Below are 24,375 nucleotides of genomic sequence, written 5' to 3'. Positions count from 1 at the left end.
TAGGCAAATCAGGGCCTCTCCAAACGCGACATGGCGTCAGATCTCGATTCCAGCAATTTTTGCTCTCATAAAATAAGATGGTGCTCCTTCCCTTCCCTTGCACCCAAACAGTAATTTTCCCCTACATATGGGGTATCAGCATATTCAGGAGAAATTGCACAACAAATTTTGAGGTGCATTTTCTCCTGTTACCAGTATGAAAATTAAAAATTTGGAGCTAAAGTAAAATTTTGGGGGAAAAAAGCTAAATGTTAATTTTTTCCCTCAGCATTGCATTAATTCCTATGGAGCACCTCAAGGGTTAATAAACTTCTTGAATGTAGTTTTGAGGACTTGGAGGAGTGCAGTTTTTAGAATAGTGCCACTTTTGGGTATTTTCTGTAATATAGGCCCCCACAAAGTCACTTCAAATGTGATGTGGTTCCTAAAAAAATGGTTTTGTAAATTTTGTTGGAAAAATTAGAAATTGCTGATCAAATGTTAACCCTTCTAAATTCCTACTCCCACAAAATTATGTTTCAAAAATTGTGCTGATGTAAAGTAGACATGTGGGAAATGTTATTTATTAATTATTTTTTTGAGACATAACGCTCTGGTTTAGGGGCATTAAAATTAAAAGTTTGAAAATTTTGAAATTTTCAACATTTTTGTCAAATTTCAGATATTTTTACATATCGAACAAATTTTACCACTGTCATGAAGCACAATATGTCAAGAGAAAAGATTCTCAGAATCACTGTGATCTGTTGAAGCGGGCCAGAATTATTATCTCATATTGTTACGCTGATCTGATTTAAAAAATGAGGCTTGGTCATTAACGTACAAAGGGTCTCAGGCATTAAAGGGTTAAAAAAAAATCCTCGCTTTTAGGAAGGCTTTCTTACAAGAATTTAGAGTGTGTCTCTTTTGGATGAATGAGCAAAAAAAATTCCACATATTCCAAAGTCTTGTAGAAAACTTTCTGAGAAGAATGGAGGCGTGCCCCCCAGACAGACTAAAGGTATGGCGCGCAAATTATAAAAAGTTATATTGCAGCGCTGGAAGGGACAACAAAAATAAGAGCCACCTTCACAGAATGCTGCATTAGGGCTGCACAAGTGGCTCTTTTAGTTAAAAACGCCAGGGGGGGTGATAGGTTCCCTTTAAGAAAGATATACCAAATTTGGAGCATTTTTTACACCAGCTTACAGATTTCTGATATCAAAGTTTTACATTTTGTACGGCGTTCCCAACCAATTATTTTAGCAACTGCCAAGTCACAATTTTTATACAAAGCACGATTATGTAAAAATGTATGATTTTTTTCGGCAAGAAATATAGTGCACAAGGGATTTTTAATTCCGTCTGTGTTTGTAGGTATTTTTCTTTGGTTTACATTCTAGAAAAGCTCTTAAGTAGAATTTCATTAAAAAAAGTTAAAATTTTGATTGCAGCCTAGCGGATAGTAGGAGGATAGTGACGGTAATAAAAGAGTGAATGCTTTCCATCACACACAACATGCTACTTGCTACTCAGCTGGGCAAGTTCTGCTGCTTCTCCAAACATTTCATTCTGCGGCTAATGAATGAAGGTATTTACCACCCCATGAATATTGATATATGATCCATATATTGGCAGTGCAATCAACGAAATTCCCTAAGCAAAGAAACCTAATTGAGTGCGCTCTATGATTCTCTGCATACATTCATCTGAAAGGCCGCCATGTAATACCGCATTTGCCTTGTAGTGACCACTGGTGGGGAAATGCTTCTTAGACATAATAAGGCTAACAATTCCATCAACAGTCAGATGGTTTCCAATTAGCAAGTGCTACACAGAATAAATAGAGTCACTGTTAATCATATGTGGAGCGTCACTCTGAAAAGCACAGACAGACACAATCTCTCAGGAAGAAGGATGTACTACTGTCCACCACTATGTGCCATTCTTTACATTCATGACAGTGTCCTCTTTTGGTCACTTCCTGCTAAAGGAAGAACTCCAGACTTTATTTCTGGAAACGTGTTGACAGCCATACTGTATATATATATAGACATACAATACCAAGCACCTGAAACTGTGGATATAAAGGTGGCATCTAGTAATTCTTCCAGTGTTCTAGCACTTTTGGAGAACTTCGAAGGCCGATTCATCAAAGTGTTTATGCCAGTTCTCTGTCATAAAACACTTAGAAAAGTTGCAAATTTTTTAGCAAAGTTTTGGCAAAGTTTCGAGACTTTTGGTGCTTTCATTCCAGTACTCCAGTAGAAATATATTGCAACACAATGGCTAAATAGTTTTGGAAAGGCTGACACTTTCTAAGTTTGAGAAAGTACTGAAATTATTAAATATATATACTGAACAGTAGAATTTCTTTGATTTAGCTCAGGCCTATTTGGCAGCTAGCCAGACTTAGTGGTCTTCTGCCACCTAAACTGGCCTTACCTGTGAGCCCTGTGATTGGCTGTAGTAGTCATGTGCTATAGCCGTAGTTGTAGTTACAACAGCAAAGAGGCAGCTCTGCAACAGCAGGGGCAGAATAAAACTAATATTGTTTTATTTGCACAGAGTAAGCCTGTAGATGAAAAAAAAAGTTGTATGTAGAAAACCCTTTATCTTATCTGCTCTATTTGTATCATTTTCCAGTTTCCATAAGTAGCTACTTAGCTCCTGCGCTGCTGTGTTCAATGTGTAGCATCCGCTGCTGAGTACAGCAGAACTGCTCTTATTCATGGCAAGTGGCCGCTACACACTGTTCACTGTTGTCATCTGACCACCACAGGAGCTTCTAAGAGCTGATCAGTGAGGGTGCCGAGTGTCAGACTCCCACCAACCTGATATTGATGACATATTCAAAGGTTAAATCATCAATATCAAATGTCCAGAGAACCCGTTTAAATATGCTCAGCTTCCTACTTCTGGTTTTCTGAATTTCTATAATAGTTTTGTGCAAGACGTTAGAGGTAGATCATTAGAATGAACTCTTGGATGCCGGATTCAAGCAAGATAGGCAGACAAATAGTCAGTGCTTACGTCTGACAACGGCTGGTGTTGCAAACAGTGATAGAGGTGACGTGTTGGACACCTACCAATTTAAGACCAAAAGTAGCCATTCATATCAAGTAAGCATCAATTTAAAAGTGGGAGACAACCCCTTTAAGCAGGGAATATGGTGGCTTTATAAGAAGAGAATGGAAGAGAAAACCACTCTGCTGTATAAGGTAAATCCAGGACATCGCATAGATGTGGGAGCACTCGCAATGTAAGGCTTCAGTCCGCCAGCCCCGATAATGCGCCAAAAACATAGAAAGGACCGCAGCACTTCAATGGGTATAGTATCAAAAATGAATTTTCTGTATTAATCAAATACCATAAAAGTTCGCTAACCATTATTTATGGTATTTTATTAATAAAGATTTCCTTTTGATATAATATTCATTGAAGTGCTACTGTCCTTTCTATAATTTTGTAGCCATACTGGTAATCACCCAGCTTTCATCTCAATGGAGAATACTATAATTTACTAAATAAATATTGTGCATTTTAGATAGATAGAAACAAAAAAGGGGAAGCAGCACTCCAATAGTTAACAAGGGTTATGGTGGCAAGGAAGCAGGGAGGAGTTGGAAGCACAGCCATCCAGGTAAAATAAAAAAAAGGTTTTGCTTAGATCTCAAAAAAAACATAAAAAGGTGAAGGTTTAAAAAGAACCTGGCGTGTTTCTGGCACATCATTAACCTTAGTCATAGGTATATGGGCCATGTGGGGCAAATAAAGTCCAGTATTACCTTTGGTAACTATTGGAGTGCTGATTCCCATTTTTTGCTTCTATATGTTTGGCAAATATACAGATAATTTGCTGAGGAGACCTGTGCACCCACTGATCTAATGGTGTGCTGTTCCATTTTCTTCTAAGAATAGATGGGTAGATATATGGATAGATAGATGATAGATTAAGGGTATGTGCACCCGTCCGGATTTCTTGCAGAAATTTCCTGAAGAAAACCGGAAATTTTCTGCAAGAAATCCGCATTCACAAGACAGTGACGTCATCACAGGTCCTGAACCACACCATCTATAGGAACGGAAGAGAGAGCATGCACCGGAGAGGTGGGAACACTTCGGGGGCCATCAGAGGGTGAGTATAGGACTATTTTTTATTTTAATTCTTTTTTTTTGACCAATTATATGGTGCCCAGTCCGTGGAGGAGAGTCTCCTCTCCTCCACCCTGGGTACCAACCGCACATGATCCGCTTACTTCCCGCATGGTGTGCACAGCCCCGTGCGGGATGTAAGCAGATCAATGCATTCCTAGGTGTGCGGAATCCCCGCAATTCCGCATTTTTAATGAACATGTTGCTTTTTTTTTCCGCGATGCGATTTTTTCGCGGAAAAAATCGCAACATTTGCACAAAAAATGCGGAATACCCTGTAAATAATAGGAGGCATATGTAAGCGTTTTTTTTCGCGTTTTTTTATCACGTTTTTATAGCGAAAAAAACGCGAAAAATCCTGAACGTGTGCACATGGCCTAATAGATAGATAGATATGGGAAGGATAGATAGACAGACAGACAGAGACAGATAGATGATAGATAGATAGATAGATAGATAGATAGATAGATAGATAGATAGATAGATAGATAGATAAATAGATAAATAGATAGATAGATAGATAGATAGATGGATGGATGGATAGATAGATAGATATGGGATAGATAAGATTCAGGGGCGGACACAGACAACTTGGGGCCCATGTGCAGGAAATGTGTCTGGGCCCCCCTCCTTTTAAGGCAACAAAGCTATATATCTATATATATAATTGTCTAAGGGTTTTTCCGTCTGTCTGTCTGTCTGTCTGTCTGTCCTGGAAATCCCGCGTCTCTGATTGGTCGAGGCCGCCAGGCCTCGACCAATCAGCGACAGGCACAGTATCGACGTAGATGTCATAATGGTTGCCATGGCGACGATGATGTCATAAAGGTTGCCTCGACCAATCAGCGACGGGCACAGTCTGCCGCGAATTCTGGAATATACTACGTAACTGGGCAATATACTACGTGGCTGGGCAATATACTACGTCACTGGGCAATATACTATGTCACTGGGCAATATACTACGTGGCTCTGTGCTGTATACTACGTCGCTGTGCAATATACTACGTGGCTCTGTGCTGTATACTACGTAACTGGGCAATATACTACGTGGCTGGGCAATATACTACATAACTGGGCAATATACTACGTTACTGGGCAATATACTAAGTGGCTCTGTGCTGTATACTACGTCGCTGTGCAATATACTACGTGGCTCTGTGCTGTATACTATGTAACTGGGCAATATACTATGTAACTAACTGGGTAATATACTACGTGGCTGGGCAATATACTACATAACTGGGCAATATACTACGTCACTGGGCAATATACTATGTCACTGGGCAATATACTACGTAACTGGGCAATATACTACGTCACTGGGCAATATACTACGTCACTGGGCAATATACTACGTAGCTGGGCAATATACTACGTGGACATGCATATTCTAGAATACCCCATGCGTTAGAATCTAGTATATATATACAGTATATATATATATATGTCATGATCTCTGCAGGCAGAGATCATAGCAAGCCTATAGAGGGACAAGCTCTCGGAAGATGGAACTATACTGACCATGAACTAAACCTGCCACGCAACTAGAAATAGCCAGGTAGCATTTCCTATTTATCGCTAGATGCCCAGCTCTGGCCTAAGACCTAAATAGCTAGCAGAGGGAAATATAAGACCTGGCTCACCTCTAGAGAAATATTCCAAAGAAGACAGTAGCCCCCCACATATAATGACGGTGAGTTCAGATGAAACAACAAACGCAGCAGGAAAATAGTCTTAGCAAATTTGAGGTCCGCTTACTAGATAGCAGAAGACAGATAGTATACTTTCATGGTCAGCAGAAAAACACTAACAAAACACCATCCAGAGATTACCTTAAACTCTGGCATTAACTCATAACGCCAGAGTAGCAATCCCTGATCAACGAGAGCTTTCCAGACACAGTAACAAAACTTCAGCTGTGAACTGGAACAAATAGGCAAAACAAAACATGGACAAAAGTCCAACTTATCTAGTAGTTGTCTAGAAGCAGGAACAAGCACTGAGAGGCATCAGATAACATTGTTGACCGGCAAGAAACCACCAGAGAAATGAGCTTAAATAGCGACACCCACTACTGATGGAACCAGGTGAAACAGGAAAGAGGATGACAAGTCCAATTCCACAAGCGGCCACCGGGGGAGCCCAGAATCCAAATTCACAACAGTACCCCCCCCTCAAGGAGGGGGCACCGAACCCTCACCAGATCCACCAGGGCGACCAGGATGAGCCCTATGGAAGGCACGAACAAGATCAGAAGCATGAACATCAGATGCATTGACCCAAGAATTATCCTCCTGGCCGTAACCCTTCCAGTTGACCAGATACTGGAGTCTCCGTCTGGAAACACGAGAGTCCAAAATTTTCTCCACAACGTACTCCAACTCACCCTCAACCAACACCGGAGCAGGAGGCTCAACTGAAGGCACAACAGGTACCTCATACCTGCGCAATAACGACCGATGAAAAACGTTATGAATGGAAAAGGACGCAGGGAGGTCCAAACGGAAAGAAACAGGATTAAGAATCTCCAATATTCTATAAGGGCCGATGAACCGAGGTTTAAACTTAGGAGAAGAGACCCTCATAGGGACAAAACGAGAAGACAACCACACCAAATCTCCAACACAAAGCCGAGAACCAACACGACGATGACGGTTGGCAAAACGCTGAGTCTTCTCCTGGGCCAACTTCAAATTGTCCATAACCTGCCCCCAGATGTGATGCAATCTCTCCACCACCGCATCCACTCCAGGACAATCCGAGGATTCCACCTGACCGGAGGAAAATCGAGGGTGAAACCCCGAATTACAGAAAAACGGGGACACCAAGGTGGAAGAGCTGGCCCGATTATTGAGGGCGAACTCTGCTAATGGCAAAAAAGCAACCCAATCATCCTGGTCGGCAGAGACGAAACACCTCAGATATGTCTCCAGGGTCTGATTAGTCCGCTCGGTCTGGCCATTAGTCTGAGGGTGAAAAGCAGATGAAAAAGACAAATCTATGCCCATCCTAGCACAGAATGCCCGCCAAAATCTAGACACAAATTGGGTACCTCTGTCAGAAACGATATTCTCAGGAATACCGTGCAATCGGACAACATTCTGAAAAAACAGAGGAACCAACTCAGAAGAAGAAGGCAACTTGGGCAGAGGAACCAAATGGACCATTTTAGAGAAACGGTCACAGACCACCCAGATGACAGACATCTTCTGGGAAACAGGCAGATCTGAAATAAAATCCATCGAGATGTGTGTCCAAGGCCTCTTAGGAATAGGCAAGGGCAACAGCAGTCCGCTAGCCCGAGAACTACAAGACTTGGCCCGAGCACAAATGTCACATGACTGCACAAAGACTCGCACATCTCGTGACAGGGAAGGCCACCAGAAGGATCTTGCCACCAAATCCCTGGTACCAAAAATTCCGGGATGACCTGCCAATGCAGAAGAATGTACCTCAGAGATGACTCTACTGGTCCAATCATCCGGAACAAACAGTCTATCAGGCGGACAACGATCCGGTCTATCCGCCTGAAACTCTTGCAAGGACCGCCGCAGATCAGGAGAAACGGCCGACAAAATTACTCCCTCCCTAAGGATACCTGTGGGTTCAGAATTACCAGGAGAGTCCGGGTCAAAACTCCTAGAAAGGGCATCTGCCTTAACATTCTTAGAACCCGGTAGGTATGACACCACAAAATTAAAGCGAGAAAAAAATAAAGACCAGCGCGCCTGTCTAGGATTCAGGCGCCTGGCAGTCTCAAGATAAATCAAATTTTTGTGGTCAGTCAATACCACCACCTGATGCCTAGCCCCCTCGAGCCAATGGCGCCACTCCTCAAACGCCCACTTCATGGCCAAAAGCTCCCGATTCCCAACATCATAATTCCGCTCTGCGGGCGAAAATTTGCGAGAAAAGAAGGCACAAGGCCTAATGACGGAGCAGTCGGAACCTTTCTGCGACAACACTGCCCCAGCTCCGATCTCCGAAGCGTCAACCTCAACCTGAAAAGGCAGATTCACATCAGGCTGACGCAACACAGGGGCAGAGGCAAAACGGCGCTTAAGCTCCTGAAAGGCCTCTACAGCATGAGGGGACCAATTAGCAACATCAGCGCCTTGTCTGGTCAAATCAGTCAGTGGTTTAACGACATCAGAAAAACCAGCAATAAATCGGCGGTAAAAATTGGCAAAGCCCAAAAATCTCTGAAGACCCTTAAGAGAGGAGGGCTGAGTCCAGTCACAAATAGCCTGCACCTTGACGGGATCCATCTCAATGGAAGAGGGAGAAAAAATATACCCCAAAAAGGAAATTTTCTGGACCCCAAAAACGCACTTAGACCCCTTCACACATAAAGAATTAGACCGCAGAACCTGAAAAACTCTCCTGACCTGCTGGACATGAGAGTCCCAGTCCTCAGAAAAAATCAGAATATCATCCAGATATATTATCATAAATTTATCCAGAAAATCGCGGAAAATATCATGCATAAAAGACTGGAAAACTGAAGGGGCATTAGAAAGACCAAAAGGCATGACCAAATACTCAAAGTGGCCCTCGGGCGTATTAAATGCGGTCTTCCACTCATCCCCCTGCCTGATCCGCACCAAATTATACGCCCCACGAAGATCAATTTTAGAGAACCACTTAGCCCCCTCTATACGAGCAAACAAATCAGTAAGCAATGGCAATGGGTATTGATACTTAACAGTGATCTTATTCAGAAGCCGATAATCAATACATGGTCTCAAAGAGCCGTCTTTTTTTGAGACAAAGAAAAACCCAGCTCCCAAGGGAGAAGAAGATGGACGAATATGTCCCTTTTCCAAAGACTCCTTTATATATTCCCGCATAGCAGCATGTTCCGGCACAGACAGATTAAACAAACGACCCTTTGGATATTTACAACCCGGTATCAAATCTATGGCACAATCGCACTCACGGTGCGGAGGTAACGACCCAAGCTTGGGTTCGTCAAAGACGTCTTGATAATCAGAGAGGAACTCAGGGACTTCAGAGGGAATGGACGAAGAAATAGAAACCAAAGGTAAGTCCCCATGAATACCCTTACATCCCCAGCTCAACACAGACATTGCTCTCCAGTCCAAGACTGGATTGTGAGACTGCAACCATGGCAATCCCAGTACCAAATCGTCATGTAAATTATACAGCACCAGGAAACGAATAATCTCCTGGTGATCCGGATTGATACGCATGGTTACTTGTGTCCAGTATTGTGGTTTATTATTAGCCAATGGGGTGGAGTCAATCCCCTTCAGAGGAATAAGAGTCTCCAAAGGCTCTAAATCAAAACCACAACGATTGGCAAAGGACCAATCCATAAGACTCAGAGCGGCGCCAGAGTCAACATAGGCGTCCGTAGCAATGGATGACAAAGAGCAAATCAGGGTTACAGACAAAATAAACTTAGACTGAATGGTGCCAATGGAAACAGACTTATCAAGCTTCTTTGTACGCCTAGAGCATGCTGATATAACATGAGTAGAATCCCCACAATAGAAACACAATCCATTCTTCCGTCTAAAATTCTGTCGCTCGCTCCTGGACAGAATTCTATCACACTGCATACTTTCTGGCGTCTTTTCCATAGACACCGCCAGATGGTGCACCGGTTTGCGCTCCCGCAGACGCCTATCAATCTGAATAGCCATTGTCATGGACTCATTCAGACCTGTAGGCACAGGGAACCCCACCATAACATCCTTAATGGCATCAGAGAGACCTTCTCTGAAAGTTGCCGCCAAGGCGCACTCATTCCACTGAGTCAGCACAGACCATTTACGGAATTTTTGGCAGTAAACTTCAGCTTCGTCTTGCCCCTGAGATAGTGCCATCAAAGTTTTTTCTGCCTGAAGTTCCAAATGAGGTTCCTCATAAAGCAAGCCCAAGGCCAGAAAAAACGCATCCACATCGCGCAACGCAGGATCCCCTGCTGGCAATGAGAAGGCCCAATCTTGAGGGTCACCCCTGAGCAAGGAAATCACAATCCTAACCTGCTGAGCAGGGTCTCCAGCTGAACGAGACCTCAGGGACAAATAAAGCTTACAATTATTTCGGAAATTCTGGAAGCTAGCTCTATTCCCTGTGAAAAACTCCGGCAAAGGAATTCTCGGCTCAGATACCGGAGCATGTACCACAAAATCTTGTAAATTTTGTACTTTCGTGATGAGATTATTCAAACCCGCAGTTACACTCTGAAGATCCATTATTGTCAGGTGCACACAGAGCCATACAGAGATTAGGAGGAGAGAGAGAGAAAAAAGACTGCAGCAAGGCAGACTGGAGGAAAAAAAAAAAAAAAAAAAAAAAATTCCAGCAGACTTCTTATAACTCTCCTTTCTCAAGCTGGGTCTTTAACACTTTTCGGGCCGGTCAAACTGTCATGATCTCTGCAGGCAGAGATCATAGCAAGCCTATAGAGGGACAAGCTCTCGGAAGATGGAACTATACTGACCATGAACTAAACCTGCCACGCAACTAGAAATAGCCAGGTAGCATTTCCTATTTATCGCTAGATGCCCAGCTCTGGCCTAAGACCTAAATAGCTAGCAGAGGGAAATATAAGACCTGGCTCACCTCTAGAGAAATATTCCAAAGAAGACAGTAGCCCCCCACATATAATGACGGTGAGTTCAGATGAAACAACAAACGCAGCAGGAAAATAGTCTTAGCAAATTTGAGGTCCGCTTACTAGATAGCAGAAGACAGATAGTATACTTTCATGGTCAGCAGAAAAACACTAACAAAACACCATCCAGAGATTACCTTAAACTCTGGCATTAACTCATAACGCCAGAGTAGCAATCCCTGATCAACGAGAGCTTTCCAGACACAGTAACAAAACTTCAGCTGTGAACTGGAACAAATAGGCAAAACAAAACATGGACAAAAGTCCAACTTATCTAGTAGTTGTCTAGAAGCAGGAACAAGCACTGAGAGGCATCAGATAACATTGTTGACCGGCAAGAAACCACCAGAGAAATGAGCTTAAATAGCGACACCCACTACTGATGGAACCAGGTGAAACAGGAAAGAGGATGACAAGTCCAATTCCACAAGCGGCCACCGGGGGAGCCCAGAATCCAAATTCACAACATATATATATATATATATATATATATATACTTACTTACTAAGGGACTGTGCTACACATAAGTGAGTATACTATATACTAAAGGACTGTGTTAGACATAATGATCGATAATAATAATGTCTTCCTCCACCTCCACCAATCCCCCACACACCCATCCCATGATTGCCCTCTTCACCACCTCCATTATTGCTTTCTCCCCCACCACCCCATTATTGCCCATTCACCAGCTCCATCATTTCCTCCTCCCCCACCACCCCAATCATTGCCTTCTGCCCCATCACCCCCATCATTGCCCTCTCCTCCACACACACAGACACACACAGCACCATTCACCTCTCTGCATACACACACACACTCACCTCACCTCTGCGCACGGTATCCTGAAGTCGCACCATCGCCGACAGCTTCCTGTCTCGCACAGCCGCGGCGCTGAATGATAATGTCATTCAGCCGCTGCTGTGTGAGACAGGAAGCGCGGCAGGAAGCAGGACGGATCCATTCCCTGCAGCTCCGCTCCGCTGCCATTTTCTCTTGCAAGCAGCGGAGCTGCAGGGATTGCTCACTGCCGGCCGCACATGAGGGCAATTTGGCCAGGGCCCCCCCCCCCCCCGAAGCCTCGGGGCTGGATAAACTGGCCAGATTGCCATCAATATTAGCAGCCCTGCTGGCAGGGCCAGTTTTAGGCAAAGTGGGACCCTAGCCAAAGTTTAAAATTGGGCCCCAAATGCTAACATATTGCACATCACACAGAAGCACGTTGGTTGTATTTACATGCGCTGAGTTCAGGCCACTAAACGAGTGTGATGACAATATTGAAGTCGTTCAACGCTTGTTTTCCGGCCTCTTTACACCAACTGAGAAAGAATGAAGGGAACAGAACAATCACAATTAGATCAATCTGTCCCCACACAGTATCATGTTATATCAGCAGCACATCTACAGTTTACACCGGCAATGTGCTGCTGAGAACAAGGATTTCTGTTTCGGCATAAACAATCCAATCACTCGATGAATAGGCAGCATTTTGCTTGTTTAGTATAATACACCCCATAGTCCTCCATATATTATAATGTGCACCACAGTCCTCCATATTGTAAAATGCACACCCCATAGTCCTCCATATAATATAAGCACCATAGTCCTCCACATAGTATAATACACACCTCATAGTCCTCCATATATTAAAATACACTGCTCAGCCCTCCACATAGTATAATACACTCCTCATAGTGCTCCATATAGTATATTGCACATAGTCATCAATGTAGTACAAGTCACTTCCCATAGTATAATGCACCACATAGTTCTTCATATAGTATAATGTATTCCCCATAGTCCTCGATACAGTATAATGCAGCCCACATATAGTATAATGCAGCCCACATATAGTATAATGCAGCCACTCCATAGAGCATAATGCAACCACCCCACAGAGTTTAATGTAACCCCCCTAAAATATAATGCATCCCCCTCATATAATGTAGCCCCCTCATAGAGTATGATGTAGTCACCCCTCATAGAATATAAATATAATACAGCACTCCATAGAATATAATTTAGCCCCAAATAGAATATAATACAGCCCACCTCCCCATAGAATATAATGTAGCCCCATCAAAGAGTATGATGCAATCCTCCCTCATAAAATCTAATACAGCCCCCATAGAATATAATGTAGCCCCCATAGAATATAATACAGCCCACCTCCCCATAGTATATAATGTAGCCCCCCCATAGAATATAATGTACCCCCATAGTATATAACACAGCCTCCCCCATAGAATATAATGTATAATGTACCACCCATAGTATATAACACAGCCACATAGTATATAACACAGCCTCCCCCATAGAATATAATATACACCCCAATAGTATATAACAGCCACATAGTATATAACACAGCCTCACCATAGAATATAATATACCCCTCATAGTATATAGCACAGCCCACGTAGTATATAGCACAGCCCACGTAGTATACAGCACAGCCCGCATAGTATATAGCACAGCCATGTAGTATATAACACAGCCCACGTAGTATATAGCACAGTCATGTAGCATATAACACAGCCCCCGTAGCATATAGCACAGCCCACGTAGTATATAACACAGCCCACGTAGTATATAACACAGCCCACGTAGTATAGAGCACAGCCACATAGTATAATACAGCCCCGTCTCATCTGCTCACCGGGCCCCTACCGGCAGGCTAAACCGGGCCCTTAGCGGCGCTGCGCCAACACTATTAACGTGCGGGTGCGGGCCCGCACGTCAATAGTTAACAGTCGCCAGCCAATCGGAGGCTGGCAGCTGACGTCAGCCGCAGCGCACACATTGCCGGCGTCTGACGTCAGTGTCAGTTGCCGGCAAGTGAGCACTGCGGCTGAGTGGAGGGAGCTTCGCCGCAGGAGCGCGGTCAGGTAAGAACTTCTTTTTTTTTAATTATTGAGAGAGGCGATCCGGGGGGCCCGAGGCTGATTGCTGGACACACTGGGGGCAGAGATGCTGGACACACGGGGCGGGGGCAGAATGCTAGACACACTGGAGGCAGAATGCTGGGGCAGAATGCTGGACACACTGGAGGCAGAATGCTGGACACAATGGAGGCAGAATGCTGGACACACTGGAGGCAGAATGCTGGGGCAGTATGCTGGACACACTGGAGGCAGAATGCTGGGGCAGAATGCTGGACACACTAGAGGCAGAATGCTGGGGCAGAATGCTGGACACACTGGAGGCAGAATGCTGGGGCAGAATGCTGGACACACTGGAGGCAGAATGCTGGGGCAGAATGCTGGACACACTAGAGGCAGAATGCTGGGGCAGAATGCTGGGCACACTGGAGGCAGAATGCTGGGGCAGAATGCTGGACACACTGGAGGCAGAATGCTGGGGCAGAATGCTGGACACACTGGAGGCAGAATGCTGGGGCAGAATGCTGGACACACTGGAGGCAGAATGCTGGACAGACTGGGGCAGCATGCTGGACACACTGGGGCAGAATGCTGGGACAGAATGCTGGACACACTGAGGCAGAATGCTGGACACACTGGGGCAGAATGCTGGACACACTGGAGGCAGAATGCTGGGGCAGAATGCTGGACACACTGGGGCAGAATGCTGGACGCACTGGGGCAGAATGGTGGACACACTGAGGGCAGAATGCTGGACACACTGAGGGCAGAATGGTGGACACACTGGGGCTAAATGCTGGACACACTGAGGGCAGAATGCTGGACACACTGGGGGAGAATGCTGGACACACTGAGGGCAGAATGCTGGACACACTGAAGGCAGAATGCTGGACACACTGAGGGCAGAATGCTGGACACACTGGGGCAGAATGCTGGACACACTGGGGCAGAATGCTGGACACACTGAAGCAGAATGCTGGAGCACTGAGGGCAGAATGCTGGACACACTGGGGGCAGGACTGGAGACAGGTGGGGCAAGAATGGAGATACAGGGCAGAATGAAAGACATGGGGGCAGGATTGGATCATGGGGCAGGATGGATACGATGGAGAAAGATGGGGCAGGATGGGGAGATCATATGGGGCAGAATGGATACTCATGAGGGCAGGATGGGAGAACATATGGCTGAAGCCAGGAACGAGACACACAGGGGCAGGATGGGGAATATTATTACCATTCGGGCTAATTAAGGGATATTATTACTGCAGTCATGTATTTATTTTATTTTTTGAGGATACTGTTTTAAATGGGGGGCGGTCCTGTTACTGTGTAGAGTGACAGTATGTCGCCTTTTTTTCTTCATGTGGTGTAATGTAGAAGTTGGGAAAAATTACCGGTAAGTAATGTGTTCTGCAAGCAGAGCTCGAGATAACTGTGTTATTTCCTGCAGAGACGAGTCCTGGCTGGAAGAACTGATGGCGGTCTGTGCTGGATGAAAGATGAAGGACTTCACCTAGAGACATCACTGGTGAGTCAGTGTGTTACCTATACACTGACACTATACACTGTATACTATATACAGAGCTCCTGTGTACAATGTCACCAGTGATCACTGTATTACCTGTACACAGACACAGCATACTAAGTACAGATCTCCTGTGTATAATGGCACTTATGATGATATTAGTATTGTGTTTTTTATTACTGATCAGTATTATAGTATTTAGTCACTATGTGGTGGTAATATGTGGTCTGGTCATGGTGTGGTGGTATTTGTTTCTTGTATGTGGTATTATGGGTCACTATGTGGTGGAAATATGTGATCTGGACGTGGTGTGGTGGTATTTGTCCACTGTATGTGATATTTGGTCACTTTGTGGTGGTAATATGTTGTCTGGTCATGGTGTTGTGCTATTTATTCCCTGTATTTGATATTATTCGATCACTGTGGTGGTAATATGGTGACTGATCATGGTGTAGCGGTATTTGTTCTTTGTATGTGATATTATTCGGTCACTGGTGGTAATATGTGGTCTGGACATGGTGTTGTGGTATTTGTTCGTTGTTTGTGATATTATTGGTCATTTTAAAAATTGAAAAATAAATAAAAATATACCTAAATTGTATGGAATATTTTAATAAATATTTAGTAGGTTACAGTAGAGTAGGGCCCGGCCAAAAGTGTCTACCGTGTTATGGTGGTGGCTTAAAAAATCTTTTGGCCAAATCAAAAGCTGCTGGCTATATGGTGATGGGAATTGTTAGGGTACGTGCCCACGTTCAGGATGGCCGGCGGTTTGGATGGAGCGGCAAACCCGCTCCGCCCCCTTCTGCAGACGAGATGATGCCGGATGTGTTTGCAGCGCCCCCACTGCCGCAGGGCCGAGGGGTACCCGGTACCGGGCCTCTGAGTCTCTGCTCTGGGATTGTCACGGCGGCTAGGCCCAGTCCGTGACCCTGCCGAGGGGCGCTCCAAATAAATGATAGGATGGTGAAGGTAGTGGTGATGTTAAAGTGCCGGTCGCAGTAAATAACGAGGACACCAGGTTGCAGTCTCTTTACCTCTTTACTGAAGGTCTCTGGGTCCTCAGTCCGGAATACGGTTCACCAGGCTGCGCAAGTCCGGCCGGTCCAATGGCACCTCCAGAGTTCTCTTTGCAGGTGGAAATCTGTGCCTTCCTGCTAGCGCTATGTGTTGTGGTCCTCCCCTGCTGTGCTTACGGGATAGTCCCCACAACTGTTGTGTCTGTTTCTCGTGTTCCCTCACAACTCGATTAGATGATGTTCTGCTAATCCACCGTCCCTCCCTGATGTTACGGTTGGGACGCACCCGTATGACGGGTAGGCTCGGAGATCTTCCGGGACCCTAGAGTCGCCCCTCTCCACAGGTTGCCCCCTATGTCTGCGTAGGTGATTTAGGTGAGACAGCCCGCCTGTGACTGACTGTCCTGCCGTTGGTTTGAAGTATGGCTTAGAGCTCTGTACTTCCTCGGCGTTCCGGCCGCCGGTTGTTTGCGCCTCAGTAGGATGTTGCCTTGATCTTACAGCACGACTCCTACTGGTATTCTCCTTCTTGCTTTGATCTCGTTTCTCACTCAGCACAATAAATCTCGCTTCTTATCCTTTCTTGGGGCACCGCCGCTATCCTGAGCAGGCACGGTCCCGTTGACGTTCTTTCTCGTTGCCAGGCCTCTGTCAGGATCCCACCCCTGACAGGGACCCTACCGAATCTTCCCCCACAACACCCTCTGCCACAAGGTGTTGCCTGGTTCCAACCCAGTCAGCTTTCTCCCTAACTTCCTGCCTGACCCCCAGTTTTACCAGACTGTGAGGAGTGGCCTAATGAATAGTACCCTTAGCTCCCCCTGGAGGCCAGACTGTGAAATGTATTGGTGTCTGTGATACCTGGTCAGATGAACTCCTTCAGTGCCATCAGACGTACCATAGCCCCCCTTAGCGGCGGAGCCACAGTACTGCAACGACCAGGACTCTGGGGCGCTGCATGTTCATTGCACACATCCGGCATCATCGCACCCCACACATAGGGCCCTGTGTTTTACCTTGCGGCGGCGCAGCGGTGCCGCAAGGTGAACGGACATGCTGCGATCTAAAAAGACGCGCTGCATGTCCGGAATCGCAGGGCCGCCGGATGCGTGTTACCACGCATAGTGGAGATGGGATTTCATAAAATCCCCTCACTATGCTGTAACATCTGGACGCTGCGTGTTTGACTCTGCGGCTCTATGCAGCGTCAAACACGCAGCGTTTCCTGAATGTGGAAACATACCCTTAATGTGTGAGCGGTGGGACTGTGGACAGTTCGAGGGGTGGAGGCGGGGCTGGGGAGGAGCTTGGGCGGAGTGTCAAGGGGGCCCCGAAAAATTTGCCAGTATGGGGCCCCGAAATTTCTAGTGGCAGCCCTGTGTAGCATAGCCATGTAGCATATAACACAGCCCACGCAGCATATAACACAGCCCACATAGTATATAACACAGCCCATGTAGTATATAGCACAGCCACGTAGTATGCAACAGCCTGCATCTCCCCCCTTTCAGAAAATGGCCCCACAGTCCAGTACTCACTGTTATAGTAAAAAAAAAACCACACTCCTCATCTCTCCTCGTGCCCGCGCTGCTCCCTGCTCCTGTCTCGGCAGCTGCTGCTGCACTGCCTGGCACACAGTGAGTGCGCGATGACGTCATCACGCACTCGCATTGTCAGAGGCAAAGTGGGGAATGATGGGAGAGGGAGTGTCAGGTGACGCTCTCTCCTTCATCATTGAACTGTACCGGCAGACGCCAATATAGTTCAATGCGGCGGGGGAGTCGGTGCTGGTGGAAGGCGGGCCCCCCTGCCTAACAGGGGCCCCATAGCGGCTGCGTGATGTGCCGCTAGCTGAGGGCCCCTTTTCGAGCGGTGGACCTATGCAGCTGCGTGCCCCTAACGCCGCCACTGCCTGCAGGGGCCCCCCGGAGCCTCCGGGCCCCGGTGCTGTTGCACTGGTTGAACCGCCCCTGTTGGAGCGGTGGACCTATGCAGCTGTGTGCCCCTAATGCAGGGGCCCCCCGGAGCCTCCGGGCCCCGGTGCTGTTGCACTGGTTGAACCGGCGGTATGTCCGCCCATGGATAGATAGATACAGATAAATAATAGATAGATAGACAGATAGATAGGAAAAAAGGAACAGCATATGCAATCAAGTGAGTGCACAGACCTCCTGGCAACTAATCCATATACTTGCCAAACATATTGGAATAAAAAAAAATGGAAGGCAGCACTCCAGACATGGCAAAAAATGTATAAGTGGACTTTATTGTACCTACATGGTGTGGTGCCACGCCATGTGGGCTCAATAAAGTCCACTTATATATATATATTTTTGCTATGCCTGGAGTGCTGCCTTCCATTTTTTTATTCCTAGATAGATAGATATAGATAAATAGATAATTAGTTATATGATAATTAGAAAAATAAACAGGCAAATAGATAATTAGACACAAATGACAAATAGAATTCTATCAGAATACATTGTTATTATTATTCCTGTTCTTCGTGGCACTGCCATCTTCCACAGTGGCCAGTGACGGGGGTGGCGGGGAGGCGTGTGCCGGTGCTGAGCCCGGTGACAGGGTGGGAGTGGCAGCCAGGGGGCGTGCTTGCTGCGGAGCTACAGGCTGAAGCGTGGGAAAGCAGCGCAGAGCGGGCGGCTAGATGCGGAGTGGCCGGCAGCTGCTCCCCACACCCGGGCACCGCTCTGCGCTGGACTCTGCCGGACTGTGCCGCCCTCCCTGTGGATACGGGATTCCCACCCGCTGGTCCCTGACCATGAAGAGGCCGTGCGAGGACAGCAGCTCTGACAGCGACCTGGATGAGACCATCGATGTGGGCAGTGAGAATAACTACTCCGGGTGAGTGCTCAGCAGTGAGGGGACTCGGGAGCGGAGGCTCTGCGCACAGACACGCGTGGGTGCTCCACGGGCAGACGGAGCAGTGCAGGACGTGGCCGAGATATCTCCTTATCACACATCACCCAGCTCAGACCGCATACTAGATTGCAGTCCCATGTAAAACCCTACAGTAACTATGGCACAATGAGTGGGTGGAAATAAATCTCAGCTCTGCTACATCTGCATGGATCAAGTCTGAGGCAACTTAGAAACCCAGATTGTTGCATTTAGTTGTTTTATGTGTTATTTACAGATTTTCTTTTTACTTTATGATAAAATAACATTCAGAAATATGACTTATTTATGAGGAAATGATAAAGTTCTGTGGTCACATCTCTACTGCGCAGATGAGGCAGCAGAGCTAAGATGCTGCATAGTGTGCAGAGAACGGTTTGGTGCTGACATTTAATGACAAGTTTACATCCTTTTCATGTATCTGATCATTGCTGAAACATTGAAGGGATGTAGATACAGTCCCTACACCTATTCCCTACTGCTTTGGCAAATCTAATGTGTGTTTGGTCCTGCCAATAAACTTTCTTTCAATTTGAATTTAGGTAGATAGTTACATAGAAGGATTTACAAGAGATAGATATGGGATTGATACAGATAGATAGATAGATAGATAGATGAAAGATATGGGATAGATAGATAGATAGATGAAAGATATGGGATAGATAGATAGATAGATGAAAGATATGAGATAGATAGATAGATAGATAGATAGATAGATAGATGAAAGATATGGGATAGATAGATAGATAGATAGATAGATAGATAGATAGACATGGGATAGATAGATAGATATGGGATAGATAGATAGATATGGGATAGATGATAGATAGATAGATAGATAGATAGATAGATATGGGATAGATAGATAGATATGAGATAGATAGATAGATGGATGGATAGATAGATAGATAGATAGATATGGGATAGATAGATAGATATGGGATAGATAGATAGATATGGGATAGATAGATAGATATGGGATAGATAGATAGATATGGGATAGATAGATAGATATGGGATAGATAGATAGATAGATATGGGATAGATAGATAGATAGATAGATATGGGATAGATAGATAGATAGATATGGGATAGATAGATAGACATGGGATAGATAGATAGATATGGGATAGATAGATATGGGATAGATAGATATGGGATAGATAGATAGATAGATAGATAGATAGATAGATAGATAGATAGATAGATAGATAGATGAAAGATATGGGATAGATAGATAGATAGATGAAAGATATGAGATAGATAGATAGATAGATAGATAGATAGATAGATAGATAGATGAAAGATATGGGATAGATAGATAGATAGATAGATAGATAGACATGGGATAGATAGATAGATATGGGATAGATAGATAGATATGGGATAGATAGATAGATATGGGATAGATAGATAGATATGGGATAGATAGATAGATATGGGATAGATAGATAGATAGATAGATATGGGATAGATAGATAGATATGGGATAGATAGATAGATAGATATGGGATAGATAGATAGATAGATATGGGATAGATAGATAGACATGGGATAGATAGATAGATATGGGATAGATAGATATGGGATAGATAGATAGATATGGGATAGATAGATAGATAGATAGATAGATAGATAGATAGATAGATAGATAGATAGATAGCAAATTTATTTGGTGCTTTTGGGACCTGACCTATTATATTATTCCAAAAAACCAGTTAGTTATGAAATGTTGCTGTGATTTGGGGATTGTGTATATTTAAAAAATAATTTTAGGATATGATCCTTCCATAGAATGTCACTAAATGCCGCTCATGAGTTTTTCATTTTCCATGTTCCACTTACATCATATGGTAAGTTAGTTCTTGCTGTAACCCTGGTGTGACAGAAGGGCACCTGTGCATGGCCACTTTTTACACTGACATATTTTGATCATTTTGTATCAGAGAGAAAAAAAAGCAATAAAGGAGCTATTCGCCCCTCGGTGTTGTGCAGCATCTTGTGGCTGTGACTTCTAAATGTCGATGCTAAATACTGCCGTGTGAATGAGGCGAAACCAGCACCGCCATATGACCGTCTGCTTGTGAGCTGTGCGCAGGGTTTCTTGCCAAAACCAGGCTCGGATCCCATGAGAGGAAAGCAGGGAATCCTGTCTCAGGCAGGTCTTTTGAGGAGGTTTCCCCTGCGCTCCTCTGATGGGATCCGATCCTGTGTTGGGCATATGAGACACTCGGGTCATTGTGATTACAGAAGCTACAATAGAAATGATTAGGAATTATTCAGGAAACGTATAATTAGCCCCTTTTCTGGTGTACAGATAATGGCTTACACTCTTAGTTCCTGACGTTACATGATCGGGCTGCATTCACATATAATGTGTTATAGCAGTGTTTTTTTCTCCCATATCCAGGATCCTCTAAGTATGGGATTTTTTCTGCTATTTTTCGCAATTAAAGACGCAAGAAATAATGTTTGTTAAATGTCCCGAACTAAAAATGCTACATAAAGCTGTTGTAGAAAAAGCTCTGAAAGACCCTTTACCCTCACGAGGTTCATCTAGTGTATAGAAACGCTGAAAAAAGTGTGTGTGAGCACTGAGCAGAGCCTAACATGCCCATAGCCATCAGGCACCAAAACTAGCCTTCAGTTGTCCCAAACAGTGATTAAACTGTTGGCCTTCAGTGCAAGCTGCAAGAGGATAAGTTCATATTGTATTCACTATGTATCTTGTCAAAATTCTGCAATGTGAACTCAGCACAGTGATCAGAAATATATATTACACTACCGCTTCCCTGTGTCCCACACTTGGGTACTTACTCCTCCTATTATTATAATTTACTACTACTGGTTTAATTATTAGTTTGATTGGTAATTTCTCTATTCATGTCAACGATTATTATTAACATACAGTATATGTACATATATATATCTATGTATAGATATACTGTATGTATATAATATATATATATATATATATATATATATATATATATATATATATATATATATATTTATATATATTTATTACACACACACACACACACATATATGTCATGTGTATTAATACTGCAAATTCTTGGACAAAAATATAGAAATATTAAATTCTGGGAGCTTCCTGAGTATAAATGCAAAGTTTTTAAAGTTACCAACACGGGCAGTTTCACATGACCATTTTCTTGTGCACATAGCGGTCGCAGGATCCAGACCCCCGGAGTTTTCACCTATATAAATGTCCTTCACTATAACATTCTTTGGAGGTCTACATATGGCTCAGTAGGACCACGTGAAGCAGGAATCTTCCACCATATAATAAAATGCATTCCCATATATTACAGATATGTAAAACTTACATCCCTCCATCATCTATAGCTGCGTGGCCAGCCAAGCTGAGAAGAATCCCTAGCGTAATGCCTAGTTTTATCATACAGATGTAGCAGAGCTGCGGCCGTGCTTTCGCATTGAGAATGAACCATTCTGAACTGTCCTTTACCAAAGTGATCACAACTTATTAGCAACAATGTGGCCACAAGGAGCTACATGATAAGTTTGCACAATCTGTATGTGAAGTGTAGAATCATATACATTTTATCTATGCGCCTGACGACGAGTTCATTTTTTGGGTGTAGTTTTGGGGAAAAAAAATTTGCGGCAGTGATTACATTTTTCCTGTTCTCTACAAGTTGCAAAATAAATAAATGTGAACAAATACATTCTAAGATATTGCGCGTAAGACGAATAATCAGACAACTTTTCAGCTGTTTTATTTAGGTTTTTAAGATATTCTGTGGTTTTGTTTTTTGTTTTTTTGCCAATTGTTTACTTCTACTAATGAGATACAGTCAATATGCCGTACATTGAAATTCAGTCTGTCACCTCCTCTTGTATGGCGGGAAGTGTTAATTATTTCAAGACGTACTACGCTGTGATCTATGTCAGTCAGACTAGAGGGAAAGCTCCCATGTAATAGGCCATTTGTTCTGGGCATGCCATCCCCCAATTAGCCATATATCCATTACCTACTAAATCGTACTTAACCCTTTTAAGGTTAGTTTGTTACCGGCGGCGTAAGGACTCGGAAAACTCGAGCAAGAAACAGAACATTATCTGACGGGCGCAAACATTGCCAGAGTGGCACCATTGACTAGAATTAAGTTTGTCGGGTCTTTTATTTTACCAGGAAAAAAACAGCGCAGTGAAAATACTGGGACCTGTGGTGCTAACGCAGGTGTAAATGGGGCCTATTACCTTTCTCTTCTGTGTTCTGCACCTCTTTTAGATGGTTTGCCATTCTTGTCTCCGATCTTCTTACAGTTTCCTTATTTCAGGCATAGAGCTCCTTAGACTTTACCATTTTCTAAAATTATGTCATTTCTATGCATCACTCTCTATGGGATCAGATGTGGTTTTATGTTTAGGAATAGTCATTGTAGAGATCACTGCCCATTTTTTATTTCTTTCTGCACTAGGGAAACGCTAATTTGTTGTTAGGTCCTGAAGTCTTGCCATGCTCATGAGAAAGTCCAGCGATAAATGAAATCATTGTTACTTTGGTGGTACTGATATATTGTTTCTGGACTTTCTAGACAATACCGGTCTCCTGTGTGAAATGTCATATCTCTGAATTTGTACTTGTAATTAATAGAGCTAATCCATAGTGGTAGCTAACACTTGCGATGGATCACTAGATTATGTAAATAAAGGTATCCAACACAAGGGTCAGGTACATCGATGATTACTAGATTGTGAAACTGTCATTTAGCCACATAAACTGTGTAGCGTGTGTATCTTTGAGATGAAATAATGCATTAGGTTCACCTGCAGTCCTGTGTAAATCACAAAAACTGACATTTTTGGCATCACCAGAAGCTGTGCCAATCTCAGTTCGGCTAAAGATATATTGTGTAAAATGCACACATGTATAGGTTTGCGTCACTTAGTCTGACTGACAGTGGTGCCTGTCTTTTTCATTTTTTTTTTCAGTCATAGCAGTGGATCAATAATTCGATCACATTCTCCGACAACATCATCACAGATCATGGCCAGGAAGAAGCGGAGAGGGGTAAGATTTTCACTTTACATATCACTTTGTGAAATGATCCTTTAGAGCAGCTTTTATGAAAAGTTCACTTCTGGACATTACTTCTGATAGCAGCGTAGCATAATGTCTGCCATATTTTCAGATATTACTCATGCAAGTGGCTTGAATTACTTAAATATAATAGCTAAACTCTTTAAATACCTGGAGAGTTTT

General features: G+C 44.0%; 1 protein-coding gene across 2 annotated transcripts in view; it reads left to right on the top strand.

Moving 5' to 3' along the window:
* Nucleotides 1–18,763: 18,763 nt before the first annotated feature.
* HEY2 (hes related family bHLH transcription factor with YRPW motif 2) overlaps nt 18,764–24,375 on the top strand; it is a 44,084-nt gene continuing 38,472 nt past the window's right edge. The window contains exons 1-2 of one of the 2 annotated variants that reach the window (XM_077289433.1): nt 18,764–19,070; nt 24,105–24,183. In XM_077289433.1, the coding sequence (XP_077145548.1) occupies nt 18,874–19,070; nt 24,105–24,183 (276 nt within the window). In that variant the 5' untranslated portion in view covers nt 18,764–18,873. The remainder of the gene's footprint in view (nt 19,071–24,104; nt 24,184–24,375) is intronic. The other variant, XM_077289432.1, reaches the window with a different exon arrangement.

Source organism: Ranitomeya variabilis, chromosome 2 (assembly GCF_051348905.1).
Source record: "Ranitomeya variabilis isolate aRanVar5 chromosome 2, aRanVar5.hap1, whole genome shotgun sequence".
Taxonomy (NCBI): Eukaryota; Metazoa; Chordata; class Amphibia; order Anura; family Dendrobatidae; genus Ranitomeya; species Ranitomeya variabilis.
The sequence above is the reverse complement of the archived record's forward strand: the minus strand, read 5'-3'. Positions and strand labels throughout refer to the sequence as shown.